The sequence below is a fragment of the Scyliorhinus torazame genome, chromosome 11 (genome assembly GCF_047496885.1).
Source record: "Scyliorhinus torazame isolate Kashiwa2021f chromosome 11, sScyTor2.1, whole genome shotgun sequence".
NCBI classification, from domain to species: Eukaryota; Metazoa; Chordata; class Chondrichthyes; order Carcharhiniformes; family Scyliorhinidae; genus Scyliorhinus; species Scyliorhinus torazame.
In genome coordinates, this window is record NC_092717.1 from 110654852 (window position 1) to 110682825 (window position 27974).

General features: G+C 47.2%; 1 protein-coding gene across 2 annotated transcripts in view; it reads right to left on the bottom strand.

The window, feature by feature from the left end:
• prex2 (phosphatidylinositol-3,4,5-trisphosphate-dependent Rac exchange factor 2) overlaps positions 1-27974 on the bottom strand; it is an 825781-nt gene that overhangs the window by 228966 nt on the left and 568841 nt on the right. For both annotated transcript variants that reach the window (XM_072467618.1, XM_072467617.1), the window contains exon 29: positions 21356-21446. In XM_072467618.1, the coding sequence (XP_072323719.1) occupies positions 21356-21446 (91 nt within the window). The remainder of the gene's footprint in view (positions 1-21355; positions 21447-27974) is intronic.

Below are 27974 nucleotides of genomic sequence, written 5' to 3' on the forward strand. Positions count from 1 at the left end.
AAGCTGCATCCAGTTGCAGCCTGTGTTATCCCAGAGTACATAACACAACAGTCACTGTTCCCGAAATGCTCCCTTCCTGAAACTTCTACCACCTGGCCGGGCTCATTCCCCAATACCAGGTCCAGTATAGCCTCTTCCCCAGTTGAACGATCTGCATATTGTTTTATGAAGTCCTCCTGGATGCTCCTTACAAACTCTGCCCCGTCCAAGCCCCTAGCACTAAGTGAGCCCCAGTCAATCTTGGGGAAGTTAAAGTCTTCCATCACAACAACCCTGTTGCTTTTACTCCTTTCCAAAATCTGTCCACCTATATGCTCCTCTATCTCCTGCTGGCTGGTGGGAGGCCTGTAGTAAACCCCCAACATTGTGACTGCACCCTTCTTTTTCCTGATCTCTACCCATATAGTCTCGCTGCCTCTGAGGTGTCCGCCCGCAGTACAGCTGTGATATTCTCCCTGACCAGTAGCGCAATTCTTCCACCCCTTTTACATCCCTCTCTATCCCACCTGAAACATCTAAATCCTGGAATGTTTAGCTGCCAATCTTGTCCTTCCCTCAACCAGGTCGCTGTAATGGCAACAGCATTATAGTTCCAAGTACTAATCCAAGCTCAACGTTCATCTGCCTTACCTATTATACTTCTTGCATTAAAACATATGCACTTCAGGCCACCAGTCCCGCTGTTTTCAGCAACATCTCCCTGTCTGCTCTTCCTCAGAGCCATACTGGCCCTATTCCCTAGTTCTCCCTCAATTTTTTCACCTTCTGACCTATTGCTCCGGTACCCACCCCCCTGCCATACTAGTTCAAAACCCTCCCGTGTGACACTAGCAAACCTCGCGGCCAGGATATTTATGCCTCTCCAGTTTAGATGCAACCCGTCTTTCTTAATACAGGTCACACCTGCCCCGGAAGAGCTCCCAGTGGTCCAGATAACTGAAATCATCCCTCCTACAGCAGCTGTTTAGCCACGTGTTTAGCTGCTCTATCTTCCTATTTCTAACCTCACTGGCACGTGGCACAGGGAATAATCCCGAGATTACAACCCTAGAGGTCCTGTCTTTTAACTTTCTGCCTAGCTCCCTGAACTCCTGCTGCAGGACCTGATCCCCCTTCCTGCCTATGTCGTTAATACCAATATGTACCACGACCTCGGCCTGTTTGCCCTCCCCCTTCAGGATGCCTGCTAACCATTCTGAGACATCCTGGACGCTTCAACCAGGAAGGCAACATACCATCCTGGAGTCTCTTTCACATCCACAGAAGCGCCCATCTGTGCCCCTGACTATAGAGTCCCCTATGACTATTGTTCTTCTGCTCTTTGACCCTCCCTGCTGAACATCAGAGCCAGCCGTGCTGCCACTGTTCTGACTGCTGCTGTTTTCCCCTGATAGGCTATTCCCCCCCAACAGTATCCAAAATGATATACCTGTTCGAGAGGGGGACAACCACAGAGGATTCCTGCACTGACTGCCTGCCCCTTCTGGTGGTAACCCATCTATCTCCCTGCATCTTGGGTGTGACCACATCACTATATCTGCTATCTTTGATACTTTCCGCCACCTGCATGCTCCTAAATGCATCCAACTGCTGCTCCAACCGATCCATGTGGTCTGTGAGGAGTAGCAGTTGGGTGCACTTTCTGCAGATGTAGCCATCCGGGATGCTAGAAGCCTCCTGGACCTGCCACATCTCACAGTCAAAGTACTGATCCTCTGACTGACATTGCGATAACTAATTAATAAATTAAATTAAAAATACATTTAAAAACATTTATCCAGTCTTTCATTATAATGTTTTCCTCTTATAATATGGAGGATTAGCTTGGCTTTTCTCATCAAAACCTCCATTTCTTGAATGTCTTGCTTATATCTCAGTGATTTGAAATGAGCATATCACAAAATATTATAAAATAAACAGAGCTATATACAACTTGGGAGTAACCACTTTTAGTCAGTTTTGTAACTAAGGGAATGGATAGCCATCTAGTGCAATGAATGTAATGATATTCAAGTTGCACATTATCAATTTAACAATTAGGATTCCTACAGAATCATATGCAACAAATTAATTTTATGACAATGAGGTTTGATAAAATTGAAGATCAACTTGTCACACAGCCACAAAAGCACAATGCACAGACAGCAATTTTAACATGGATACTCATGGGAAATTGATCAGAATTTTCACTTTTACTCATATTACATTTTATTCCCTTATTTTATTTGCAAAAAAAACACATACTTTATTAGTTTTAATATTTTGTATGATGTAATTTTCTTATCTCTGGCAGGTTGTGACATGTTGAAGTATATTCAAATCAAATTTGCATTAAACCGTCAATTTAAGGCACTTATGTTTTCAAATTTCTGTTTGGTGCATATTGAGCATGATTTAATTGCCGCGTTACGATTAAGCAAGAGCGCGACAAGGCTGTTAGATTGTGGGACCGGCCAAAATCGAGTATCGCAGTGGGCACTGATCTGTTTGTGATCTAACCGGCCCGCTCTCGTTGACAAAATCAGGATCCTGCCTGAGTGTGGCAAGAAACCAATAACCAGCACTTAAGTTAAATCTCCATACAATTAACAGGAACGATCCTCTATCTAACGGCCCAACGTGTTGTAACGGGCTCCCCAGCAAATGGTCATGTGGGCACTGATTAGTACACCTTTTTAAAAACATGAAGCTGCTGGAAGGGCTGCTGCGGGGACCAAAGGTGAATAGCCATCTTTGCTCTCGGGCAAAGAACCTGGGAGCACTGGGGTTACTGCCCCGGTGCTGTGGGGGGGAGGGAGGGGAAGAGTCCCCGGAGGGTTGCCGCTCATGGTCTGTGGGGGGAGATGGTATCTCAGCATCGTCAAGTCCACCATGCAATCCCTCGGATAGTGTGGGATAGTGCCCATAATCAGCAATCAGTTTGCTATCTAACCGGTCTGCTCCCGATGGCGAGTTCTGGATCACACCAAATATGGTGAGCATGCCAATACCGAGATTGAAGTCGAATGCAATGGCCTCCCGGGAGGGGCTGTTTAGCACAGAGCTAAATCGCCGGCTTTGAAAGCAGACCAAGGCAGGCCAGCAGCACGGTTCAATTCCTGTACCAGCCTCCCCGAACAGGCACCGGAATGTGGTGACTAGGGGCTTTTCACAATAACTTCATTGATGCCTACTTGTGACAATAAGCGATTTTCATTTCATTTTTCATTATACCTTCCGCTAAGTTGATTACAGGTCTGTCCTCGGCCACCCCTGCGACTTCCAACACCTGTTCCTCTTACGGGGTGAGGACTCTGATGTCCGGCAACCTGCCGCCTGTCTGAGCCCTCTCCCGTCTGTTGTGGGCCAACTTCTTCTGTGGGGACACACAGGGGGCATCCTTTGCCACAAACGTTGTTCATCAAGGTGGGGGGGGAGGGGGGGAAGAGTTGTTCTCTGCCTTGCTCAAACCAGATGGCTTTAATGTGTAGTGTTGATCATAGAACAACGAGTCTTGAAGACGAACAAAACTATTTATTCAACACGACAATTGGATTCAACACTTATTTCGAAGAACTAACAGTTGATTAAACACACATAAACTGTACTCATCTAACATCTAACTCACTAACTCATTAATTAATCTTGCTCTCTCACTATCTTCAGTACTCCTAGCTCAGCTCCTGCTCCTACCACATACTCCAACCTTCTGTCCCACAGGCTCTGCGTCATCCCTTATATACTTCTAGGATTGTTCCCTGTAGTGGCTGTCTGTACACATTTCATTAACCCTTCCATTATCTTCATGTATGTGCTATAACCTGCCTGCTTACCATTGGCTGGGGACTAATGACAATCCCGCAATCCTGTGGGAGTATGAGCTTCCCCAATGAGGGGGGGGGCGGAGAAACCATTAGCAAACTCCAAGTATAAATAAAGCTGGCCAGTTTGGAACCAGCAGGAAGGAGTGTGCAGCAAGGGAAGTTGCTGCTGCTGTTATATATATATGTGTTATTGTAAATAAATGTTATTACTTTGTATCCTTAAAACTCATGCTGGATTCTTCGTGGCCCTCACAAAACTGGCGGCGTAGGTTAAAGTGAATAGCTGTCTACACTGCTGAAGCCACCTCCCTGGATTTTTGTTGGATACAGGTCGGAAGTTGTTTTCTATTATACCATGCCTCTGTACGGACATTTGGATGTTTTTGATGCTGCGCTGGAAAGCTGGAACCAGTATGCACAACGGATGCGTTACTATTTCCGGGCAAACAATATCACCAAAAACAAGCACTAGGTGGTCATATTGCTCACCGCCTGCGGCCCGCATACGTTTGGGGTGATTAGGAGCCTTACGTACCCAGCTGCGCCGGACACCAAAACGTTTGATGAACTTGTGAATATAGTGGGGCAACATTTTAACCCAACCCTGTCCACGATAGTCCAGCGTTACCGGTTTAATACTGCTGAGAGGACCCATGGAGAATCCCTTGCCGATTTTCTATCCAGGCTACGCAGGATTGCGGAGTACTGTGACTACGGTGAGACCTTGTCAGAAATGTTACGCGACCGTTTGGTTTGCGGTATTAACAATGCGGCCACCCAGAGAAAGTTGTTAGCTGAGCCAACATTGACTTTTCAACAGGCCATTCAAATAGTATTGTCCCGAGAGAGCGCAGAACGAGGAGTGCAGGAGCTACAGGGAATGGAAGTGCATGCCTTGGGGCGCAACCCCTTCCGTCCGAAAACGTCCCCCCGCACTCCTGCGGTACCTTGGGTGAGGCGACGTCCGGACCAACGCCAGTGGCCGTCGGACATTCCTCCCCGAAGGGAGCCTTCTCCAGAACCAATGGATGAGGAGCCATGTCCGTGTCAGACTTGTAGGCGCCGGCCCCGTCGCGGGCGCCGGTTGGGTCGTTCCGACCGAAACGGGGACCAGCCCAGGGGCCGTACCTTCCATGTGGATGAACCTGCGGCGACTACTCCTGAGGACGTGGAGGCGGAGGACGACTGCCTGCAGCTGCATTGTGTGGCAGCTCCCCGTGTGGCCCCCATTAAGGTGACAGTACGGGTCAATGGTCACCCGCTTGAGATGGAGTTGGACACTGGCGCAGCGGTCTCCGTGACCGCCCAGAGGACATTCGACCGCATCAAGCAGGGTATACAGACCCTTACATTAACCGACTCACAGGCCAGGTTGGCCACCTACACGGGGGAACCACTGGACATTGCAGGAACGACAATGACCCCTGTTGTTTATGGATGCCAGGAGGGACGTTTCCCACTTATCGTGGTGCGCGGCCATGGGCCCAGCCTGTTGGGTCGGGACTGTTTGCGCCATTTGCGGTTGCAATGGCAGCACATCCTCCAAACAGTTTCTGAAGGATTGGCTGAGGTGCTAGGACGATACCCAGATGTATTCCAGCCTGGTTTGGGAAAAATAAAAGGGGCCGTAGCCCGTATCCAACTCGAACCAGGAGCCACGCTGCGCTATTTCCAGGCGGTTTCCCGGTGCCTTACGCCTTGCTCGAGAAGGTAGAAGGGGAGCTCACTCGTTTGGAGAGTTTGGGTATTATCAGGCCCGTCTGTTTTGCTGACTGGGCAGCACCAATTGTACCTGTAATGAAGCCAGATGCCACAGTTTGCTTGTGTGGCGACTATAAACTTACAGTGAATACGGCTTCCCGATTCAACCGATATCCAATGCCTCGCATAGAGGATCTCTACGCGAAGCTTGCAGGCGGACTCTCCTTCACAAAATTAGATATGAGTCACGCCTACCTACAGTTGGAGCTGGACCTTTGCTCCCGACTATATGTAACGATTAATACACACCGGGGCCTGTATGAATATACACGGTTGCCCTTTGGAGTATCCTCTCCCTGCGCTATTTTTCAACGTGTTATCGAGGGCATTTTGAGAGGTTTACCACGTGTTGCTGTCTACTTAGATGACGTTTTGATTACAGGGACGTCGGAGCAGGAACATTTGGAAAATCTGGAGGCTGTCCTTAGACGCCTTTCGGAGGCGGGAGTCCATTTACGTCGCACAAAGTGCGTATTTCAGGCAAAGGAAGTAGTCTACCTAGGTTATCGGGTGGACTGCGAAGGTTTGCACCCCGTCGCAGAGAAGGTGCGTGCGATTCAACAGGCCCCTGCCCCGACTGACACTTCGCATCTTCGTTCTTTTCTCGGTCTTGTAAACTATTACGGGAAGTTCCTCCCAAATCTGGCAACTACGCTGGCCCCGTTGCACCTTCTGCTAAAGAAAAATCACACCTGGGTTTGGGGTCAGCCGCAAGAAACCGCTTTCCGGCGGGTAAAGCAACAATTGTCATCGTCTGGGTTACTAACCCACTATGATCCTGGAAAGCCTTTGCTCGTCACATGTGATGCATCCCCATATGGTATTGGGGCCGTCCTGTCCCACAAGATGGAGAACGGGGCCGAGCGACCGATAGCTTTCGCCTCCCACACATTGACTGCAGCGGAGAACAAGTACGCGCAGATCGAGAAGGAGGGCCTGGCAGTGGTTTTTGCGGTGAAACGCTTCCACCAGTACGTGTATGACCGCCATTTCACTATTGTGACTGATCATAAGCCTCTACTGGGACTTTTCAGAGAGGATAAGCCAATACCGCCCATTGCTTCCGCACGGATCCAGCGCTGGGCTTTGTTGCTTGCTGCATACGAGAATTCTCTGGAGCACAAACCAGGAACGCAGATAGCAAATGCCGACGCACTGAGCCGATTGCCTTTATCGACCGGCCCCATGTCGACCCCCACGGCCGGTGAGGTGGTTGCAACCCTAAATTTTATGGACACCTTGCCTGTCACGGCATCACAGATCCGTGAGTGAACCCAGACAGAGCCAGTCCTGTCAAAGGTTCGGCACATAGTCCTGTATGGTGGGCAGCATAGACAGCCCCCAGGCGAGTTGCGGGCATTTTCCTCCAAGCTGTCAGAATTCAGCGTGGAAGACGGCATCCTCTTGTGGGGGACACGTGTGATTGTCCCGGAAAAAGGCCAGGAGCTGATACTAAGAGACTTGCACCCGGCATCCAGGTGTGACCAAAATGAAAATGTTGGCCCGGAGTTATGTCTGGTGGCCAGGCCTCGACACCGACATTGAGAAGGTGGCCCAAAACTGCTCCATTTGCCAGGAGCATCAGAAGCTTCCGCCGGCCGCGCCCCTACATCACTGGGAATGGCCAGGGCGGCCTTGGGCACGCTTACATGCAGATTTCGCAGGCTCTTTTCAATGATCCATGTTCCTTCTATTAATCGACGCCCAGTCTAAATGGCTAGAGGTGCATAAGATGCAGGGGACAACGTCCTGCGCAACAATTGAAAAGATGCGTTTGTCCTTTAGTACGCATGGCCTCCCCGAGGAGCTGGTCACGGATAACGGCACTCCATTCGCGAGTGAGGAGTTTGCGAGGTTCATGAAGATGAACGGCATACGCCATATCCGCACTGCCCCTTACCACCCGGCTTCAAATGGGTTGGCAGAGCGCGCAGTGCAGACATTCAAAAGAGGCCTAAAGAAGCAGTCTTCCGGATCAATGGACACGAGACTGGCTCGCTTTTTGTTTACGTATAGGACCACCCCCCATGTGGTGACTGGCGTAGCTCCCGCAGAACTCCTAATGGGCCGGAGACTTCGCACCCGCCGTAGTATGGTTTCCCCGGACATTGGCGCAAAAGTACACTGCACACAAGAACGGCAGGGACAGGGATTTTCTCGGCATCGTCCGATTCGGCAGTTTGCGCCCGGTGACCCAGTGCTCGTCTGGAATTTTGCTGGTGGTGCCCAGTGGGTTCCTGGCGTAATCTTTCGCCAAACGGGCCCTATATCTTACCAGGTGCAAGCCCAGGGTCGTCTCCAGCGCAAACATGTAGATCACGTTCTGTCGAGAAGACTATCCCCTCCAAAGATACCCCGCCCCCGGAGCTCATTTCTACAGCCGCAGAGACCAGAGACAAGGGAAGGTAGTCCTCACAGTCTTCCACTGTTGCCTCACTCAAAGCCTGCGCAGGTAGTTACAGAACCGAATGGAGATAGAGACGCTGACATGACGGAGGCAGCAGACTCTGACTCCGAGATGGAGACACAGGACGCATCAGAGGGGGAATCCTCGGGTCCACGGGCCGTGGATGTACAACTGTTACGCCGTTCATCACGGAAGCGCCGGTCTCCGTCTCATTACACGCCGCCTGATCCAGCAGCGCGTGCAAATGGTGTCCGGCCTGCGGCAAAACGAGTCCGACGCCCTCCTTCGCCAGGGTCTTCGGTGGATTCCTTGGACTTTGAGGGGGAGGGATGATATAATCAGCCTGCTTACCATTGGCTGGGGACTAATGACAATCCCACAATCCTGTGGGAGTATGAGCTTCCCCAATGAGGGGGGCGCGGAGAAACCATTAGTAAACTACAAGTATAAATAAAGCTGGCCAGTTTGGAACCAGCAGGAAGGAGTGTGCAGCAAGGGAAGTTGCTGCTGCTGTTATATATATATATATGTTACTGTAAATACATGTTATTTCTTTGTATCCTTAAAACTCGTGCTGGATTCTTCGTGGTCCTCACAAAAGTTTGATAATACCACACCCCTCCTTTTTTCTAAAGAAAAATGATTACACTTTAAGATATTTTTCTTACATCCTGAGAGCATGCAGTATTGATCAGACATGCAGTGTCAATGACTACATAACCTACTAACCCTCTATCTTTCTACTTCTCATCTTTAAAATTGTGAATAACAAATGCAGCAAAATTATTGTCTTGTCATTACAAGTGTTTAAGTAATGGCTAACAATTTCTCGTTTTAAACTGTTCAAACTTTTTACAGTCCATAACCTTGAGTAAGCACTCAAGTCTTCACTGCGGTAATGGTCACATCACCAACAAAGCATCAGTGCAATCATCAAAAGTTTGATTGGTTGAACTATGTTCATCGTCTGAGTCGGTCTCTTTCTGTGCTTGTGATGTTGCTTTCGTGTTTCCTGTGCCTTCACAACCTTCTTGGTATCTGGAAGAACAGCAAAAATCATCACTTCCCGTCCATTGAAATGTTGTTGTTTCTTAAACAATGTCATGTTCTTCCTGACATTAGTGCCATTATTCTTTAACTTGGCCTTATCAACACATGCATATGTCTGTTCTACTTTGAATGATAGTCGTGTTGCACACATTGTGCTGCAGTTCCTTGTCGTCAATTATTACTGCACGTTCCAATACTTTCCTGCCATGCAAGTACCATATGTCACCGAATTGTCCAGTTGTATCACAGTCACACCTCTTGAGTATATTCTATGTACCCGAACCATTCTTGGTGCGCTCAGGATCAGTTCTTTGATGCCTTCACAATTCAAATTCAACTTTTATACCGCCGTGTCCCCAGGATTATCTGATGTATCTTTGAACATTTTGATATCAGGTTCCTGTGGATGATCTGATGTATCGTTGAGCTTTGTGCCATCAGTTCCTTTTGGGTGATCTGATGTATCGTTGAGCTTTGTGCCATCAGTTCCTTTTGGGTGAGCTGATGTATCGTTGAGCTTTGTGCCATCAGTTCCTTTTGGGTGAGCTGATGCATCATTGAGCTTTGTGCCATCAGTTCCTTTTGGATGAGTTGATGTATCATTGCGCTCTTGGTGCTTCCCATCTGGAGTCAACTTTTCCAAGATGTCATTTTCTTGTTGGCTGTTCACAATTGATGAACTCTCACTTGATCTGTACATTGTTGCACTTTCATTGTCAGCCTTTGTATAGTCCAGCTGAGATCTGTTAGTCTCACTTTTGTCCTGCACAGCTTGTATGCTACTTGTGATCACTTTGTCACTAGTCGCAAATAAAGTGGATAGACATTCATAGTCTCCTTTTTGTTGCTCATCATCTGTTTCTTCATTTGTCCTTACTGGCAAATACAGTGTATAGACTTTCATAATCTTCTTTCTCTGGCTCTTCAAATGAACATGCTAGACTTTCCCAGACTTCTCCTTGATCCATTGCCAAATGGATCTCATATACTCTCTGGACCAGATCCAATGCTGTACAAGCTTGCACACCTATTATCGATATCTGCTCACTGTTGACCATCTCAAAGTCTAGAGGCATTTCAATGTCTCCATGGCTCAGCAACAGATGACATGTACCTTCCGTGACTACCGTGTGCCCATTGTAGTTCACCAGTTGACACCGAGACTTCCTTATGGTCGGCGTTTTATTTGCTTGCAGCAATGACTTCCGCAAAATCATATTCGCGCCGGCACCTGTATCGATATTAAATGGTGTTGCTATGCCATTCAGATTGAGCTTTACAGTCCATCTCTGACTGATCTTTTGTTGGACAGGGGTAGTGGATTCCTCACTTGACTCCTTTGGAGCAACCTCAGTGACTGTCGCTACCAGGAAGGTGACCTCTTCTCCGAACTACTCATGTTTGCTGTCTTTGGTTGAGTTTTCCAACTCATTATCTTCTTTCTGGACACTTCTTATCTTCCTGGGTTAGTGTGAGATTCTTCATTTCCTGGACTAATTGCTTCTTCCACGCTATCTATTGTCATGTCAACATTGCTGCACAAGTGTTGTTCTGCTTCTGGTGGCGATTCATTCAGTTTTCTCCACTTTAAACCTGTTTTTCCCATTGCCAGGCATGGTCTCGTTAAGGGGGAGGAGCTACAACATCCTGACATCATCACGCTAGTAATGTCATGCATACACTTCCAGTGCGCATGCGCAAAACCATCCTCGACCGGCATGCAACTTTCTGTCCCACAAGGCTCTGTGGCATCCTTATATACTTCTAGGATTGCTCCCTCTAGTGCCTGTCTATACACATTTCATTAACCCTTACATTACCTTCATGTGAGATAATATCACAGGGAACTCGGGGAGAGGGGAGGGGGGGGGAGATCGGGGCAGGGTTGGGGAGACAGCCCTTATGGGGGAGGGAAGGGGGAGTATGGGGGGCGGAGGTGGGAGGCATAGCTGCACATGGGTGGGCCAGGGGCAGTGCCAGGCACACACCCATGAGGGGGGGGAGAAGAGGCCCGGGAGTCCGGTGCCAACTCACCCTTGCAACCCAGCAGAGGTCGTTGATTTTCTTACGGCATTTGGTGCCGGTCCTCCTGGTCACACACCCTGAGCTTCAACTGCTGCCACTTCCTCCATGACGGCACTGGCTGTCCTGTGGCTGACCCTCGGTGGCCCTCAGGGGAACAGGGTATCCTGTCTGGCCTCCACCTCATACAGAAATCTGCCCAGGTTGGCATCCCCGAATCATGGGGCTGTTCTTCTCAGCGGCATGGCTGCAAGCTGAGTGGGGTTGACTTTGCAGGACCAGTTTAAGTGCTGCTCTCCCTTATTAGCAGGAGGTTGGCGAGCACGGTCCCGACGAATCAGCCGCGGGGCCATCATTTGCGGCGTGAAGCCTATGGGGTCTCGTTAAGTGGACCAATTAACGTTTTATAGCGGTGATAGCCTTGCCAATCCAAGTGTCAGGAAGCTCGCGGCAGTTCCTATTCGTTACCACATGAACCATTTGGTTAAATCGCCCGCATTGAGAGAAAAATATTTTATGATGGCTGGGATTCTCCGGGGCCATCTTCTAGACGCAGGATTTGTAATGGATTGCAGAATCCTACTTCAAGCTGAAATCGGGATATGTGCCAGGCTGTAGACCCATCGCGTGTTTCCATGCCCATCCCGCCAGCCATAGCGTGTTTCCCAGCATTCCAGTCAAGCTTCCCGTCTCTATCCAGCTGGAATGCTGCAGCCCCCCAGCCTGGAGTCTTGCTGGTGCAAGGATTGAGGAATGTAGACCCGACGGTTTGCAATCCAAAGGGTAGCACAGTAGTAAGTACACTTCCAACTATCACCGTCAAGGTGCTTCTTCATAGGAGGTGGGGCACTGGGGGGTTTCTGCTGTGCTGGAGGAGCTCAGGTCAGGGATCCTTCCTGGAATGGAGTTCACTTGATGCTCTCCCCTTCTGCAGTCTTTAAACTCTTTAAACAGTCAGTCAGTTAGTAAAAATTTTAATTTTCTCATAATAAAATGACAATGCCCTCGGGCGAAATTCTCCGACCCCCCGCCGGGTCGGAGAATCGCCGGGGGCTGGCGTGAATCCCGCTCCCGCCGGTTGCCGAAGTCTCCGGCACCAGATATTCGGCGGGGGTGGGAATCGCGCCGCGCCGGTTGGCGGGCTGCCCCCCCCCCGTGATTCTCTGGCCCGGGTGGGCCGAAGTCCCGCCGCTAAAATGCCTGTCCCGCCGACGTAAATTAAATCACCTACCTTACCGGCGGGACAAGGCGGCGTGGGCGGGCTCCGGGATCCTGGGGGGGGTCGCAGGGTGATCTGGCCCCGGGGGGTGCCTCCACGGTGGCCTGGCCCGCGATCGGGGCCCACCGATCCGCGAGCGGGCCTGTGCCGTGTGGGCAGTCTTTCCCTTCCGCCTCCGCCACGGTCTCCACCATGGCGGAGGCGGAAGAGACTCCCTCCACTGCGCATGCGCGGGAATGCTGTCAGCGGCCGCTGACGCTCCCGCTCATGCGCCGCCCGGAGATGTCATTTCCGCGCCAGCTGGCGGGGCACCAAAGGCCTTTTCCGCCGGCGGGGCGGAAATTCGTCCGCGCCGGCCTAGACCCTCAATGTTGGGGCTCGGCCCCCAAATATGCGGAGCATTCCGCACCTTTGGGGTGGCGCGATGCCCGTCTGATTTGCGCCGTTTTGGGCGCCAGTCGGCGGACATCACGCCGTTTCCGGAGAATTTCGCCCCTCATCTCTACCCCTAAACCCTTTAAAAGGTCCGTCAGTATGTTAGGTTTATAGGTCTGTGAGATGATGGTGAAAGTAATCGCTTTAAAGTGGTGGAAACATTTGAAGTGGGTTTCACACATTCAATTTCATCGTCCATTAAAGTATAGAAATCTGTGTGTATGCTTAGAAGATTGAAAGCTTTGATCTGCATTGTTTACTTTCAATTTCATGCCCTATTGCCTGCTAAAGTTTTTGGATTGACAGGTCGAGGCAGTTTTAAAGGGGAGATCAGATTGTGTATATATATATATATATATATCTCTGCAGGGATCCATTAACTCAGGGTAGCAGGTGTTTTCCTAACTGTAGTCTGTGTGGAGTTTGCACTTTCTCCCCGTGTCTGCGTGGGTTTCCTCCGGGTGCTCCGGTTCCCTCTCACAGTTCAAAGATGTGCAGGTTAGGTGGGTTAGCTATGCTAAAGTATCCAAAAGGTTAAGTGGGGTTACTGGATTTCTGGGATAGGGTGGTAGCGTGGGCTTAAGTAGGGTGCTCTTACCATGGGCCGGTGCAGACTCGATGGGCCAAATGGCCTTCTTCTGCACTGTGGGATTCTATGATTCTAGTTTTTATTTATGAGTCTGCTTCTTTGTTCTCAAGTGCTTCCTGGAAAGTTCAGCTGTAGGGCTGCCCCTGCATTTTCTAGACCTATTTTCTCCTCGCCTGCATGTCTCTCCACATGGCAGATGGGATGAACACGATATCCAGCTGGAAGCAGCCGTGACTCCCAACACAAGGTCTATAGGCGGATGATCAATTCTCTTGACAGGTTTGTATACCAGTGCTTCAAGAGCCTTAGGTTTTCACAGCAGGTCATTGTTGAGATTAGCAGCCTCCTGAAACAATATTTCTTCCCCAGGGATCAGGTGTCTGTCATCGGAGGCCAACACCACCTCCCCCCTCCACTCCAGACCACATCTCTACCTCTTGCCAAATTTTATTTTCACCCACAGGACGACAAAGCAGAGAGTGAGAGTTTTGGGCATGGCTTGTGTGAAGAGGGAAAGGTACCATCTGTAGAGTAGGATTATGAGGCACGGCTGTGAGAGTGTAATAGGGTGAGTGTTGGCTGCTCAGGTGGGAATGTGCAGGGAGAGGTATTAGTGCAGTTGCAAGGTGTGTTGACAAGGCGTGCTGAGCTGAAGAATGCTGGGAATATCAGAATGTAGCCTTGGCATCTGCAAGTATTATTCCACTCATTTGTCATGCCTTCCTGAGGTCTTGGATCCTCTTGGTGCATAGTCTCAAGGTGGGATTGACCATCCATGCCTGTTTTGTTGGAGAGGTTATCCTCTTCCTTCTATCCTTCAGAAAGAGTGCCTCACTGCAGCTCCTTACATTCTGATTGACCGCCAGGTAAGCGTGCGAGTCCTAGCCTTATTAGCCAGGTTTCCTCTCCATTCCTGTACATGAGCAGCCTGAGAAACCCAAGTGTTGGAGAGCTTTTCTGAAACATGCAGAATAGACATGTCATCCTCCCCATTTTCCAGAATTGGCTGGGGAGCCTGGAGTAGAAATGGTAAAGAGCAAACACAAAGTTCACATATCGAGTTCCAAATCCAGAAAGAGTCCTGCTGCTGCACCAGACTTGAGCATTAAGATTCCATCCAATGTGCCAAACAGTTTCCTAATGCACTTTAAATTTTAACTCAATGTCAGTGGATGGATTTTGAATGAGTTAAAATATCACCCTGTGCTTCTACCTGGAGCCTCAGTCACAGCACTGAATAAGAAAACTATGATTGTGCATTGGACCTTAACTTAGATAAGGGGATCTGCTGCAGAGAACTTTGGAGTGGTTGCACTCGCCATTATGATCTGTGGCACAGTCAAGCAGGGCAGCACCGGAGCATGGTGGTTAGCACAATTGCTTCACAGCTCCAGGGTCCAGGTTCGATTCCCGGCTTGGTTAACTGTCTGTGCGGAGTCTGCACGTTCTCCCCATGTGTGCGTGGGTTTCCTCCGGGTGCTCCGGTTTCCTCCCACAGTCCAAAGATGTGCAGGTTAGGTGGATTGGCCATGCTAAATTGCCCTTGGTGTCCAAAAAATTGCCCTGAGTGTTGGGTGGGGTTACTGGGTTACGGGGATAGGGTGGAGGTGTGGGCTTGGGTAGGGTGCTCTTTCAAAGAGCTGGTGCAGACTCGATGGGCCAAATGGCCTCCTTCTGCACTGTAAATTCTATGATTCTAAGCAGACATGCAGCACTGCACAAACTGTGTGGGTCCTGCACGCCTCAACTGCAGAGAATGTATCAACCCTGTGGTCCTTTTTAAAGTTAGTACATTTTTATGAAGCTTGGTGTTGGCTCCAGAAGCAGAGCGAGTTTTGATTAATCAAATGGAAATTTTATGAGACTGGCCCCAGGCAGGGGAGCAACTGTATGTGCCTTCTGCTGAACAATGTGCTTTGCATCAGCACCCATAATGTGGAAGTTGGCATCTGATATGCACCAAGGAAACTGAGCATCGATTCACTGGCCCCATGGTCTCACAACTAATTGCCATGTTATACCATTATAATAAAGCTGGGTTTCAATCTGTTGCATATGGAGTCTCATTCTTTATGAATATTACAGATTCTTGACAGACTGAGATGTGTTTGGCAGACAAAGTGCAGAACTCTTGTGTTAATTAATTAACTGGACTTTGTTGGCAGGCAACAACTAGGAGGAGTTTTGAGAATCAAAGGAATGCCTTACATCAACAGGTTACACATTGTGGTTCCATCTAATGAAGAAAATGCTTCAGTGTGAAATTCATAATTGCACAGATATTCAGCTTTATAGGTAAATCAGATAAGGACACAGGACAATCAAAAATGCTGCTTCTGGAAGAAGGTTGGTTCAACAAAGTGCCATTCCAAAAAACAATTTTAAAAAAAATATTGTGGAAAGTAATAACTCCTGTAAAATCTGCTCCTGTATTGATTTCTCTGACAAATTATGGAGGCTTTTAAAGTAGGTATCTTGCAGTATCTTCCAGTTTCTCTTCAAATTTGCATAAGGTATCTCACTGAGGCTCTCTATTCTAAGAAAGCTGAATATGAATAGTCGATTGGTAATACAGAACTTGAGTAATGCTGTAAAAAGAGACATGCTGCCAAAACGTTATGTCTTGCACTCATCAGGACATACACTAGAATACCAATTTTCAAAGGGAACAACAATTTATACTGCATAAGAAAAGGGTACTGATCGGTTGGCAAGTGGACTCTGATTGTAGATGGGGTTGCCATGGAGAACGCAGCAGGTAACTGTTATCCCCCAACTTTCTTTCAAATTCAATAGGCAAGACAATTCTGATTGGTTGAAACTTTACAATCAGGAATGTACCAGGGAACAGTTGTTCTTGTTTAATTTTTAAAAAAACACAATGCCCTTTCAATCAGGCATTTCCAAAAAAAAGTAATATTGAAGTTGAAACATTAACACTGCTTCTTTCTCCACAGATGCTGCCAGAACTGCTGAGTTTTTCCAGCACTTTCTGACTTTCCGCTTGTTTGGGCTAGACTTGGAGGTGAAGGATGCAGCGGTGGACATGCTGCCTCACAACTAGGTAAGTGGGGTCTCGGAGAGCTACTATCAGTCCTGTAGGTCCCCATGAGGAATGGGTGGGAATTGTTGAGGGCTGAGGGCAGAGGACACCAGTGCTGCAGGGGTGGCCATTGCTAAAGGGGAGCCCCATCCTGGGTCAAGAACTTCCATTTTAGAGTTTAACCTGGAAGACTCCACATGTGGCTGATGGTCCACCGATTCTGAGAAAATGCAAGTGGATGCGGGAAAAGGCCTTTAATTTAAAAAAAAATAAATTTAGAGTGCCCAATTATTTATTTTCCAATTAAGGGGCAATTTAGCATGGTCAATCCACCTAACCTGCACATCTTTGGCTTGTGGAGGTGAAAACCTCGCAGACACGGGGAGAATGTGCAAACTCCACATGGACGGTGACCCAGGTCCGGGATTCGAACCCGGGTCCTCAGCGCCGTAGGCAGCAATGCTAACCACTGTGCTAAAAGACCTTTAATTGCCGACTGGGCGGCAAGGTAGCACAGTGGTTAGCACCGTTGCTTCACAGCGCCAGAGTCCCAGGTTCGAATTCCCGGCCTGGGTCATTGTCTGTGCGGAGTCTGCACGTTCTCCTCGTGTCTGTGTGGGGTTCCTCCGGGTTCTCCGGTTTCCTCCCACAAGTCCCGAAAGACATGCTGTTAGGTAATTTGGACATTCTGAATTCTCCCTCTGTGTACCCGAACATGCGCTGGAATGTGGCGACTTGGGGCTTTTCACGGTAACTTCATTGCAGTGTTAATGTAAGCCTTTTTGTGACAATAAAGATTATTACTATTATTAAGTGGGTCAATTGGGATTTGGGTGGGCAGCGTGTCTGCCATTTTCCTGCCACTTACCAAATGGCATGGCAGCAGGAAGGCAATAGGTACCCCTATTTGCCTCTGAGCTTGTCCCTAAAGCCCACAAAATTGAACTCATTGTGTAAAGAGGCAGCTGTGCACTTCCTTGGTTATTAGGACCATTCTGATCCTGGGCGGGATTCTCCGCCCCCCCACCGGGTCAGAGAGTCGCCGGAGGCTGGCGTGAATCCCGCCCCTGCCGGTTGCCGAATTCTCCGGCACCGGATATTCGGCGGGGGCGGGAATCGCACCGTGCCGGTTGGCGCCCCCCACCCCCACCCCCCGGCGATTCTCCGGCCCGCGATGGGCTGAAGTCCCGCTGCTGGAATGCCTGTCCCGCTGGCGAGAATCAAATCACCTCTCTTACCGGCGGGACAAGGCGGCGCGGGCAGGCTCCGGGGTCCTGTGGGGGGACCCGGGGCGATCTGGCCCCGGGGGGTGCCCCCACGGTGGCCTGGCCCGCGATCGGGGCCCACCGATCCGCAGGCGGGCCAGTGCCGTGGGGGCACTCTTTTCCTTCCGCCTTCGCCACGGTCTCCACCATGGCGGAGGCGGAAGAGACCCCCCTCCACTGCGCATGCGCGGGGATGCCATGAGCGGCCGCTGACGCTCCCGCGCATGCGCCACATGGCAAAGTCATTTCCGCTCCACCTGGTGGGGCACCAAAGGCCTTTCCCGCCAGCTGGCTGGGCGGAAATCAGTCCGATGCGGGCCTACCCCCCCCCCCCAAGGTGAGGGCTCTGCCCCCCAAGATGCGGAGAATTCCGCACCTTTGGGGCGGCGCGATGCCGGACTGGTTCGTGCCGTTTTTGGCACTGGTCGGCGGACATCGCGCCAATTGCGGAGAATCCCGCCCCATATGTGTAATGGCCTCACCACAGCAGCCTAAGAATGTGCATCAGCCCCTATTGATCTTTCCTTGCAGCTCTTTATATGTTAAGGCTCGCACATGATGACCTGCTCTTGCTGTAGGACTGTACTTGGAGGCTCTGATATTTCTCCCATCCCCCTTCACGAGCTACTCACAAATTTCCCTTCCCTCATAGAAAGTCCCATCAACAAAAAGGCTTGAGAGCTCACCACACATGCTCTTTCTTGCTTCAGGGTGACATCACTCAGAGTCAACAAGAGCCGACTGATACGATCAGGTGATTACTCCCATTATTCATTAGGTACTCAGATCCAGGTCATGACTAGCATCTGTATTGATGATGCCATATCCTCATCTGCCCTGTTCAACCCATTTTCTTAGGTGCCTGCTTATGGATGTGGCAGGATGCAGCACCAGGTTGCCAATTACCTCCAGTGCTGAAGACTCCCAAATGACTCAGAACTCTAATATGAGAGCAACCTTGGTCCCAAGAGGCACATGATTGCACAGCGTAGCTAAATACCACCAATATCCCTGGTTCTCATGCAGTTCCTCAGAAGAGAACCTGGATGGATTAAAGAACACACCAGAGAGGCATCAGGCTAAGTACAGCAGGCATAATCTATATTTCACAGTAAAATGTTTTGAAAAACAACCTCTCAATCTGGCTGGGTGCTAGTCAGGAAGAAGTAACAAAAGATTTAAATCAGGATCTGATATAAAATTCAGTAGGACCTCAGAGTTATCTGCATTGTTGCTACAACAACTCCCAACAACTGGCTAAATACCACCAATATCCCTGGTTCTCATGCAGTTCCTCAGAAGAGAACCTGGATGGATTAAAGAACACACCAGAGAGGCATCAGGCTAAGTACAGCAGGCATAATCTATATTTCACAGTAAAATGTTTTGAAAAACAACCTCTCAATCTGGCTGGGTGCTAGTCAGGAAGAAGTAACAAAAGATTTAAATCAGGATCTGATATAAAATTCAGTAGGACCTCAGAGTTATCTGCATTGTTGCTACAACAACTCCCACATGTCCACCCACCTTGCCCAAAAGCTGCAAACATGAGGGTTATTGTCTTCTTCAGTAGACCACTTTTGGTAGAATCTCAAAGGAGCAGCTTCTCATGTCAACTTGTGACAATGCCATTTTCTTGCCTTCTCCTCTGCCTCCAATAAAAGAACATGCATGGGAATACACATACTGAATCCGATGCAATGGTCTCCATGAGAGAATGACGGTATTGCACACAAAGTTTGTTTGATAGTCGAAACCTCAAAACTCAGCCAGTTCTCTGTTCAACATCACACAGACAAAATACCCTCTTCTCTTTGGGCGTAAGTCAAGTGCAATTCTGTTTAAATATCGGAATTTCATGTAGTTACTTTGCCTTCATTATTCTGTCATTTATACACACAGCACTTTAATGGCGAGCATATCTTTTGATAATAATAATAATAGTAATCTTTATTAGTGTCACAAGTAGGCTTACATTAACACTGTAATGAGGTTACTGTGAAAATTCCCTAGTTGCCACACTCCAACATCTGTTCAGGTACACTGAGGGAGAATTCAGAATGTCCAATTCACCTAACAAGCATGCCCACCAGAATGTCACATGTATTTCGAACGGATAGAACTCTGGCATATCTGACTTATGGACCAACTACTGACTCTCAAAAGGTGTTTTTGCCACCAAAGCACGGCAACCTACGAACATCCCAAGCTTAGAGAAAGAAAGTAACATGCTGAACAAAGCCATGGATGTGCTCAAGTCTCCTAGAGAGTTGCTGTCCAATAGGCTACAAGGGTAGGATACCTCATCACCCCAGCTGAGATCAGGTAGTTCCGAATGAGCCTTAGGCCTTTCTAGTTTTGCATCTCAATACGTGTTACCCATTAAGCCTTTCGAGAATTGGTAATGCTTGTTAATAGAATTTAAATGATTTTCTTTGTGCATTATAGAAATGTAATTACTTTAGAGATTTACGTAGGCATTAAAAACAGTATTAAAATTCAAAGGGGATGGGAAAGATTTCCTCCATGAATTGTCAGTAAAATTATTTTCCATCTATAAAGAAGATATTTACAATTTGCAATACATTGTTGGAAACAAAACTATCCCAAATGTAATTTCAGTTTAATCTTAATTATTTTCTGAAAGGGATGAAATTCCTTCACTGATAATCGGAAACATTTGATTGTAAATTTCTTTCTACAGAAATTAGATTTTTTTTGTTGTGTCATTAATCAGATTCCAGCTTCTTCTGAATTTTAGATGAAGGATTTGTTGTCCATTTTATAGTCCCATATATCTGTGGTCAATCTAGTACACTCCCACTGGGTAAGCTAGCATGTACAGACCAGAGGACCAGACATTTATATGGACCTCTGACATAACAGGTTATGTTACAGTTGCCTTTAAAGTACGAAAGGCTTCTTCTGACCCCTGGAAAATTTTCCAAGGTCAATAGTGAAAGTTCCCAGTAGGCACCCGGATTGCTGATCAGTGGATATTCAAAGTTACAGTTAATGTAATCTTTATTGTCACAAGTAGGCTTACATTAACACTGCAATTAAATTACTGTGAAAAGCCCCTAGTCACCACATTCCGGCGCCTGTTCAGGTACACAGATGGAGAATTCAGAATGTCCAAATTACCTAACAGCACGTCTTTAGGGACTTGTGGGAGGAAACTGGAGCGCCCGGAGGAAACCCACACAGACATGAGGAGAACGTGTAGACTCCACACAGACAGTGACGCAAACCGGGAATCGAACTTAGGACCCTGGAGCTGTGAAGCAAAAGTACTACTCATTGTGCTACCGTGCACATTAGTATTTACTGTGCTAATTGTAACACTCTAATTTAAATTACAGAGTAAAAACTAATTCATATTTTGACACACTTATAAAAATAGTTTGATTGTGTAAATGATTTCAAAGGAATGGCACATCGGTAACTTATGAGTAACCCTGACCTCTGTGTTCAGCTATAAACTGACTGATATCAATGCAGCAGTTGCAGCCTATTCAAACCCACAGATAACCATACATAACTTCATAGTTCGAGAGAACAAATAAATTCAAGTTTAACAGGCTTTGCTACATTAAATACCTTGAAGTAAAGCAAAGCACTTAGGCTTCCACAAAGAAATTCTAAAGCAGTTCAAGTTTTAATAAACACAACAAATTTAGAACAGTTTTACCATGTGATGAACATTATCCCTGCAACTTAATAGGAACCTGCAGCTTTTCACAGCTAATACCAAATGTTACCTTGTAAACTTCGTCTCGGGATTAAGTTCTTGGTTTGTTCAAATGCCTTTGCCACAGCTGGTCCCTTCAGAAGGTTACTGACTGCGTCCACCTGTCGGGATTAAAGCAATATCACTAGAAAAGCTTCTTTGCAGTGACTGAACAAACTGTTGCATTGAAATACGATTTGCCTGCAATATAATGGATTTGAACTCTTATCTTAAATTAGGTTTCTTACATTAAAGAAAAGCAAAATACTGGGGATACTGGAAATCCAAAATAAAAACAAAGTGCAGATTTGGCAGCATCTGTCAAGAAACAGAGTTAACGTTTTGAGTCCAAAATGACTCTTCTTTGGAACTGAATACGGAGGCTTGTGGAGTGGAAAATGAGGACTGAAGAGAGATAGAAATGTGATGGGTTTATGCTGTCGAAAAAGGAGCGTGGGTCAGATGGAACAAAGGGGAAGTTCAGGCACATGATAGAGGGTGAGGGAGATTAAATACCAAATATGTAATGGATCAAGAGGTGAAGGGATTGGCAATGAAGGTAGTAAAGAAACAAAACTGTGTAGGTGTGAATAGCAGAATAAAGTGCAGCTTTGTCTGAAAGCAAAAACATGAAAACAAGATGCAAATTAATACTTGGAGGAATAAAAAATCCAATACTCAACCCTGACTTTATTGCTAAATCTGCTGACAAGGGCAGTCCTGTTGTTGCCTCGTGTACTGTCCTCTACCTCTCAGAGGGCGAGTATCAACTCTCAGACACTATCACCCCCTGGAACATGACCCTCCCAACAAACATCAAGCCATTGTTTCCAGGATCTTCACTGACCTCATCTCTTCTGGAGATCGTCCCACCAGAGCTTCCAACCTCATAGTCCTGCAATCTTTAACAGGCCACTTCTACCTCCTTCCCAAAATCCACAAACTGGACTGTCCTGATAGACTATTGTTTCAGCCTGTTTATGCCCTTTGAACTTATTTCTTCTTATCTTGACTCTATTCATTGTCCCATTGTCATGTCTCTTCTGATCCTTCTGACACCCTACATAATTTCACAATTTCCAGTTTCCCAGTCCTAACCAGTTTGAGGGCTCTCCACTTCTCTTTCCTGAATAAGACTGGAACAATGAATGTTCCAAATACCTCATAAAAAGACAGGTATAATGAGGGTCCACGCGGATGCCCATATCTACATCTTTTATCTGGAGGAAGTGAGACAAGTTCAACGAGAGATCAAGTTCAGCCAGACAGAGGAGGGTGGTGGTGGATGCGCTTAGACCCTTTTTCCAGTTCAACGATGATTGGATTGGTGCCACTTCCTGCTTTTGTCCAGAACTAAAAGAAAATCAATTTTGCTTCCAACCTCCAATGTTCTATCACCTTCACGTGGTCCATCTGCGACACTACCGTTCCTTTCTTTGACTTCTCTAGCTCCATTTCTGGGGATAGACTGTCTATTAATACCCATTATAACCCACCAACTCCCACAGCTACCTTGATTAACATAGATTAACATAGAATTTACAGTGCAGAAGGAGGCCATTCGGCCCATCGAGACTGCACCGGCTCTTGGAAAGAGCACCCTATCCAAGGTCAACACCTCCACCCGATCCCCATAACCCAGTAACCCCACCCAACACTAAGGGCAATTTTGAACACTAAGGGCAGTTTATCATGGCCAATCCACCTAACCTGCACATCTTTGGACTGTGGGAGGAAACCGGAGCACCCGGAGGAAACCCACACACACACGGGGAGGATGTGCAGACTCCGCACAGACAGTGACCCAAGCCGGAATCAAACAGTGTCGGGCTTATTTCTCCCCTCATTTTCCCTCCCTCCCAGAACCACAATAGACTTCCCTTGTCCTCTCTTTCCACCCCACCAGCCTCCGTATTCAGAGGATCACCATCTCAAGCATGATGGCACCACCAAACACATCTCCCCTCTCCTCCCCTGTCAGCATTCTGAAGAGACCATTCCCTTCACAGTACCCTGGTTGACTCCTCAATCACCCAACAGCTCATCCCCTTCCCATGCAATCGCAAGTGTAACGCCTGCCCCTTTACCTCCTCTCCTGCACTGCCCAAGGCCCCAAACACTCCTTTCAGGTTAGGCAACAAATTAATTGCACTTCTTCCAATTTAGTCTACTGTATTTGCTTCTCATAATTTGGTCTACTCTACAAAGGGGAGGCCAAACATGGACTTGGGTGTTCGTTTTATAGGGCATCTCTGCTCAGTCCACAAGCATGACCCTGACCTTCTGGTTTCTTGAAATTTCAATTCACCAGCTTGCTCTCACACTCACATTTCTGTCCACAGCCTGCTGGAATGTTCCAGTGAAGCCCAATGCAAGCTCAAGGAACAGCACCTCATCACCTGATTAGACATTTTACAGCCTTCTAGCCTCAACATTGAGTTCAGACCATGAACTCCGACCTCCATTTCGTATTGTTTTTCCCCCAGTTGGTATCTTAATTTGGTATTTTTGCTTTAAAACAGAGCTTGCCTTTATTCCACTATTAACACCTACTCTGGACCAATATTTTATTTCTTTACTACTACCATTACTACTCCCTTTGCATCCTGTTCGATGACATCTTTGATATTTAATCTTCCCATCCTCGAACCTTTGCCTGAACTTTCCCTTTGAACCATCTGACGCTCCTGTTTTTTTCAACATGAAACTGAACTGGAGCAGCAATATAAATACTGTGGCTACAGAAGCAGGTCAGTGGCTCGGAATTCTGCAGAGATTAACTCATCTCCTGACTCCCCAAAGCCTGTCCATCATCTACAAGGCACAGGCCAGGGTAGAATACTCTAATAATAATCCAATAATCTTTATTATTGTCACAAGTAGGCTTACATTAACACTGCAATGAAGTTACTGTGAAAATCCTCCACTTGCCTGGATGAGTGCAGCTCCAACAATACTCAATAAGCTCATCATTATCTGGGACAAAGCTTGACTGCCATGCCATCTACCACTTTACACATTTGCTTCCTTGTACTATCTACAAGGTGCACCACAGCAACTCACCAAGGCTCCATCGACAGCAACTTCCAAACCCTATAACACCTAGAAGGACAAGGGCAGCAAATACATGGGAAAACCACCAGCTGCAAGATCCCCTCTAAACCACACTATGCTGACTTGGAAATATATAGTTGTTCCTTCGCAGCCATTGGAACTCCCTCCCTAATAGCACAGTGGGTATACCTACACCACACAGACTGCAGCGGTTCAAGAAGGCTGCGTAACGGCACCTTATTGATGGCATTTGGAGATGACAGTAAGTGTTGGCCGAGCCAGTGATGCCCAGACCCCTTGAAATAATTTTTTTAAAGCATACAACCCATTGTATTTCTACCTCTCTTCAGTTTTGAAGCATCATTTAAACTCAAAATGTTAACTCTGGGGTGGATTTTCTGCCCTCAGTTTCATGGGTGGGTGGGAGCAGCGGATGGAGGGGAGAATCGTGCAGGAGAGCCAAAATGGCTTTTATGACAGTGGGATTTTCCTGCCTGATTGTCTCCGCTCTCCTGTCGATGGCGCAATGGCCACCCTGGCTTACACACACTTGAATATGCATATCAGGTGTCTTAAATTAGGCCTGATTGTCCCCCTACATGAGGCTGTCCATTCACACCGGCACGAATCATGACAGGTTCGTCACATCATGCACCTTGTGAACAGAATTCACAAAAGGCGCGCAGGAGAGTACACCCCCTGGGAAAGGGTCATGCCCAGGCTGTGCCTTGTGGGGGGGGGGGGGGGGGGGGGGGGTTACCGTAGGGGAGGTGCTGGGGTTCTGTGATGGGGATGGGTGGGTGGGTTCTGTGGGGTAGGAGGCACTTCCAAAGTGTCAAAAAACATGGCACGGAATGATGTTTGTGTAGTGGTGGGCTTTATTCCTTTACATTAAATAGTCCAGATCTGAATCCTTGTAATGCTGCGCCCAAAGGTAGGGAGCCAGACCTCATGAGAGGTTCAGTATATCAGGTGAGGGCCCGCATCTTGGAAATCTGTGTAGAAACAAAGCCAACAGCACAAACAAAGAATGAATAGTGAATTGCATCCCTCCCCCTCTTTATTAGTGAACTGATTTAAATTGTGCATGGCATTATCTCCCAGGGCATTCCAGGACCCCGGGCCTAACACAACCCTGCTGGCCTATTTTCCACCGATTCATTGTATTGCACATGGATCATGATATCCAGAAAAATTGGGGCAGAGGTGACAGAAGTAGCAGGAAGTCAGACCTTCCTGGGGTGGAAGGAACGCCTGTTTATGTCCACCTTTGTCCACTTGTCTGGCATGATCTTGGAAAGAAGGCCCGACTCCATTAGTTTCTCTCCCATTTTCCTTCCCCCCAATGTTTGGAATGCTGATATTGCCCCAAAAATGCCACTGACATTAAAGAAAATTGGGTTCCCTGTACTACTCTGGACATTAGAGATACCTGATTTATTTTTGCCTTTTTTCAGATATTTGCTAAACCAGTAATGCTGGTGTCAAAACTGAGGAAATGGTTCGGAGTTTTCTTTTACCTCAAGGTTTTCTTTTACCTCAAGGTGTAATTTGCATTTAACAAGTTCAAATGCAAATTAATAATTCTGGACTAATGCCTCTACTGGCCTTTATTCATATTACACCAAGTCGGTAACTGTGAAGCAAGTTACTTCCCGCTGTTTTTTATTTAAATATATAAACAGAATAGAAATAAATATTCCTGTGATAATTTCATTCCAGACATTGAATAGTGTGCTGCGTGGAAACCTAAAAGATATCTAAAAATCTGGAGGAGAAAGAATACATAATATACAAGAGCCAATAATTAGGATCTCTGCACATACATACATTTAAACCTTTACAAGTACACCGTTGAACATAGAATTAAAAACACATCCTGCACCTAATTACCATATTGCCAGCTTTGGACGTGCCTTAAAAAAATAGACTATAATTTGCTGCAGCGGGGCAATGAATGGCAGCAAATCTTGCTTGATTAATCGTTTGACACTTTGCACCATAATTTGCTGACAGCGTGAGCTGTTAACGTTGTGACAAGGGAGCTGGGTATTTGGTCCTGAGTGATCATGGCAAGCAACTGTGCACCTCATTAACCAATCAAGATATAGGATTGTAAAATTACAATGCAATGATGTAGATGGAAGTCTAAATTAATGGGTGAATTAAATGCCAAATCAGATATAGAGAGGGGGAAAGATGGGTTGGATTGAATGAGAGAAAAGAGACTGAAATGAGAAGTAAAATTACCTGTTTTAATTTTAAATTGGTACTTTAAAAATATCCAACAACAATTACAATCTGAAGGAAGGCACCGCCACACTTATGATAACTAACTTTCAGTGTCAGAGGTTGTTTGTTAGTAATTTACACATTGGGTACTTGGACTTAAAATGGCACAAATTGACTTTCTGTGACAAGTTTAGTTTATATCTACTAAGTATATCAAATTCACACTGTTCAATGCAAGATGCAGGTTCCACAAGCTAACAAAGAAGCAGCGCATCTCAGACAACAGCTTATGGATTTCCACCTTTAGCCACGTATCTGTCCTCATCTGAATCCGCTGCAACATTTGCTCATAAATAATGATGAGCGCCACTAGTTTCTATTATCTTGACAGAAAATTATGGCCCATATGCTTGGGTATAATGGTGCTGGTCATCTTTGTCCAGTGACATCACCACTACGCCACTGAATCTGTAGTTTTGGAGTTGCAACTCAGGTTAGGCTTAAAGCAGCAAGGAAATTATTCAGGTGAGGGCCATATGTTGCATTTGGTGTGTAACCACCATTTAGGACACTCCCAGGTAATTGGACATCATGTGCTGACCTTACTCAGCACAGCCAGGTACCAACTGCCATGAAGGTCCATTTGTCAGCGAAACTTATGGAATCATATTGTAATAATTCCAGGATGCGCGGAATGAAAGGCCAAATTGGTTTATTTGAAACTGAAAATAAAGTCGCTACCACGGCACACAAAACAAACATCCCAGCCCACTACTATCGGGAACACTACTAAGGGGCTGGTTTAGCACAGTGGGCTAAACAGCTAGCTTGTAATGCAGAACAAGGGCAGCAGTGCGGGTTCAATTCCCGTACCGGCCTCCCCAAACAGGCACTGGAATGCGGCGACCAGGGGTTTTTCACAGTAACTTCATTGAAGCCTACATGTCACAATAAGCGATTATTATTATTATTAACTACAGGTCCAAGTCTGGGAGCTACATTTAAAGGTGCTGCCAATGAGCCCCAGCTGGGCGGGCTTCTGTCCACTCACCACGGGAACTCGTATTCTATGAAGCCCCCAGGGAAGAACAATCAGCAACCCCCCCGTGATCACATCTTTAACACTTATTAATTAGTTGCTAGTTCACTAATATCACTACAATTTGATTTCTAGGCATTTCTGATCAGTTCTACTCATCTTCCGAGTTCACTTTTGTCCACAAAGGGAGACATTTGACTGCTTGTGCATTGCTATTGTTCTTTACCTCACAGACTAGCTGCAAACATGAGTGATCAGGCAGGGGCAAGATTGGGAACACCACAGAGTAGGCCTAGTTGCCAGAAAGGCGAGAGGAGGAGAAGGA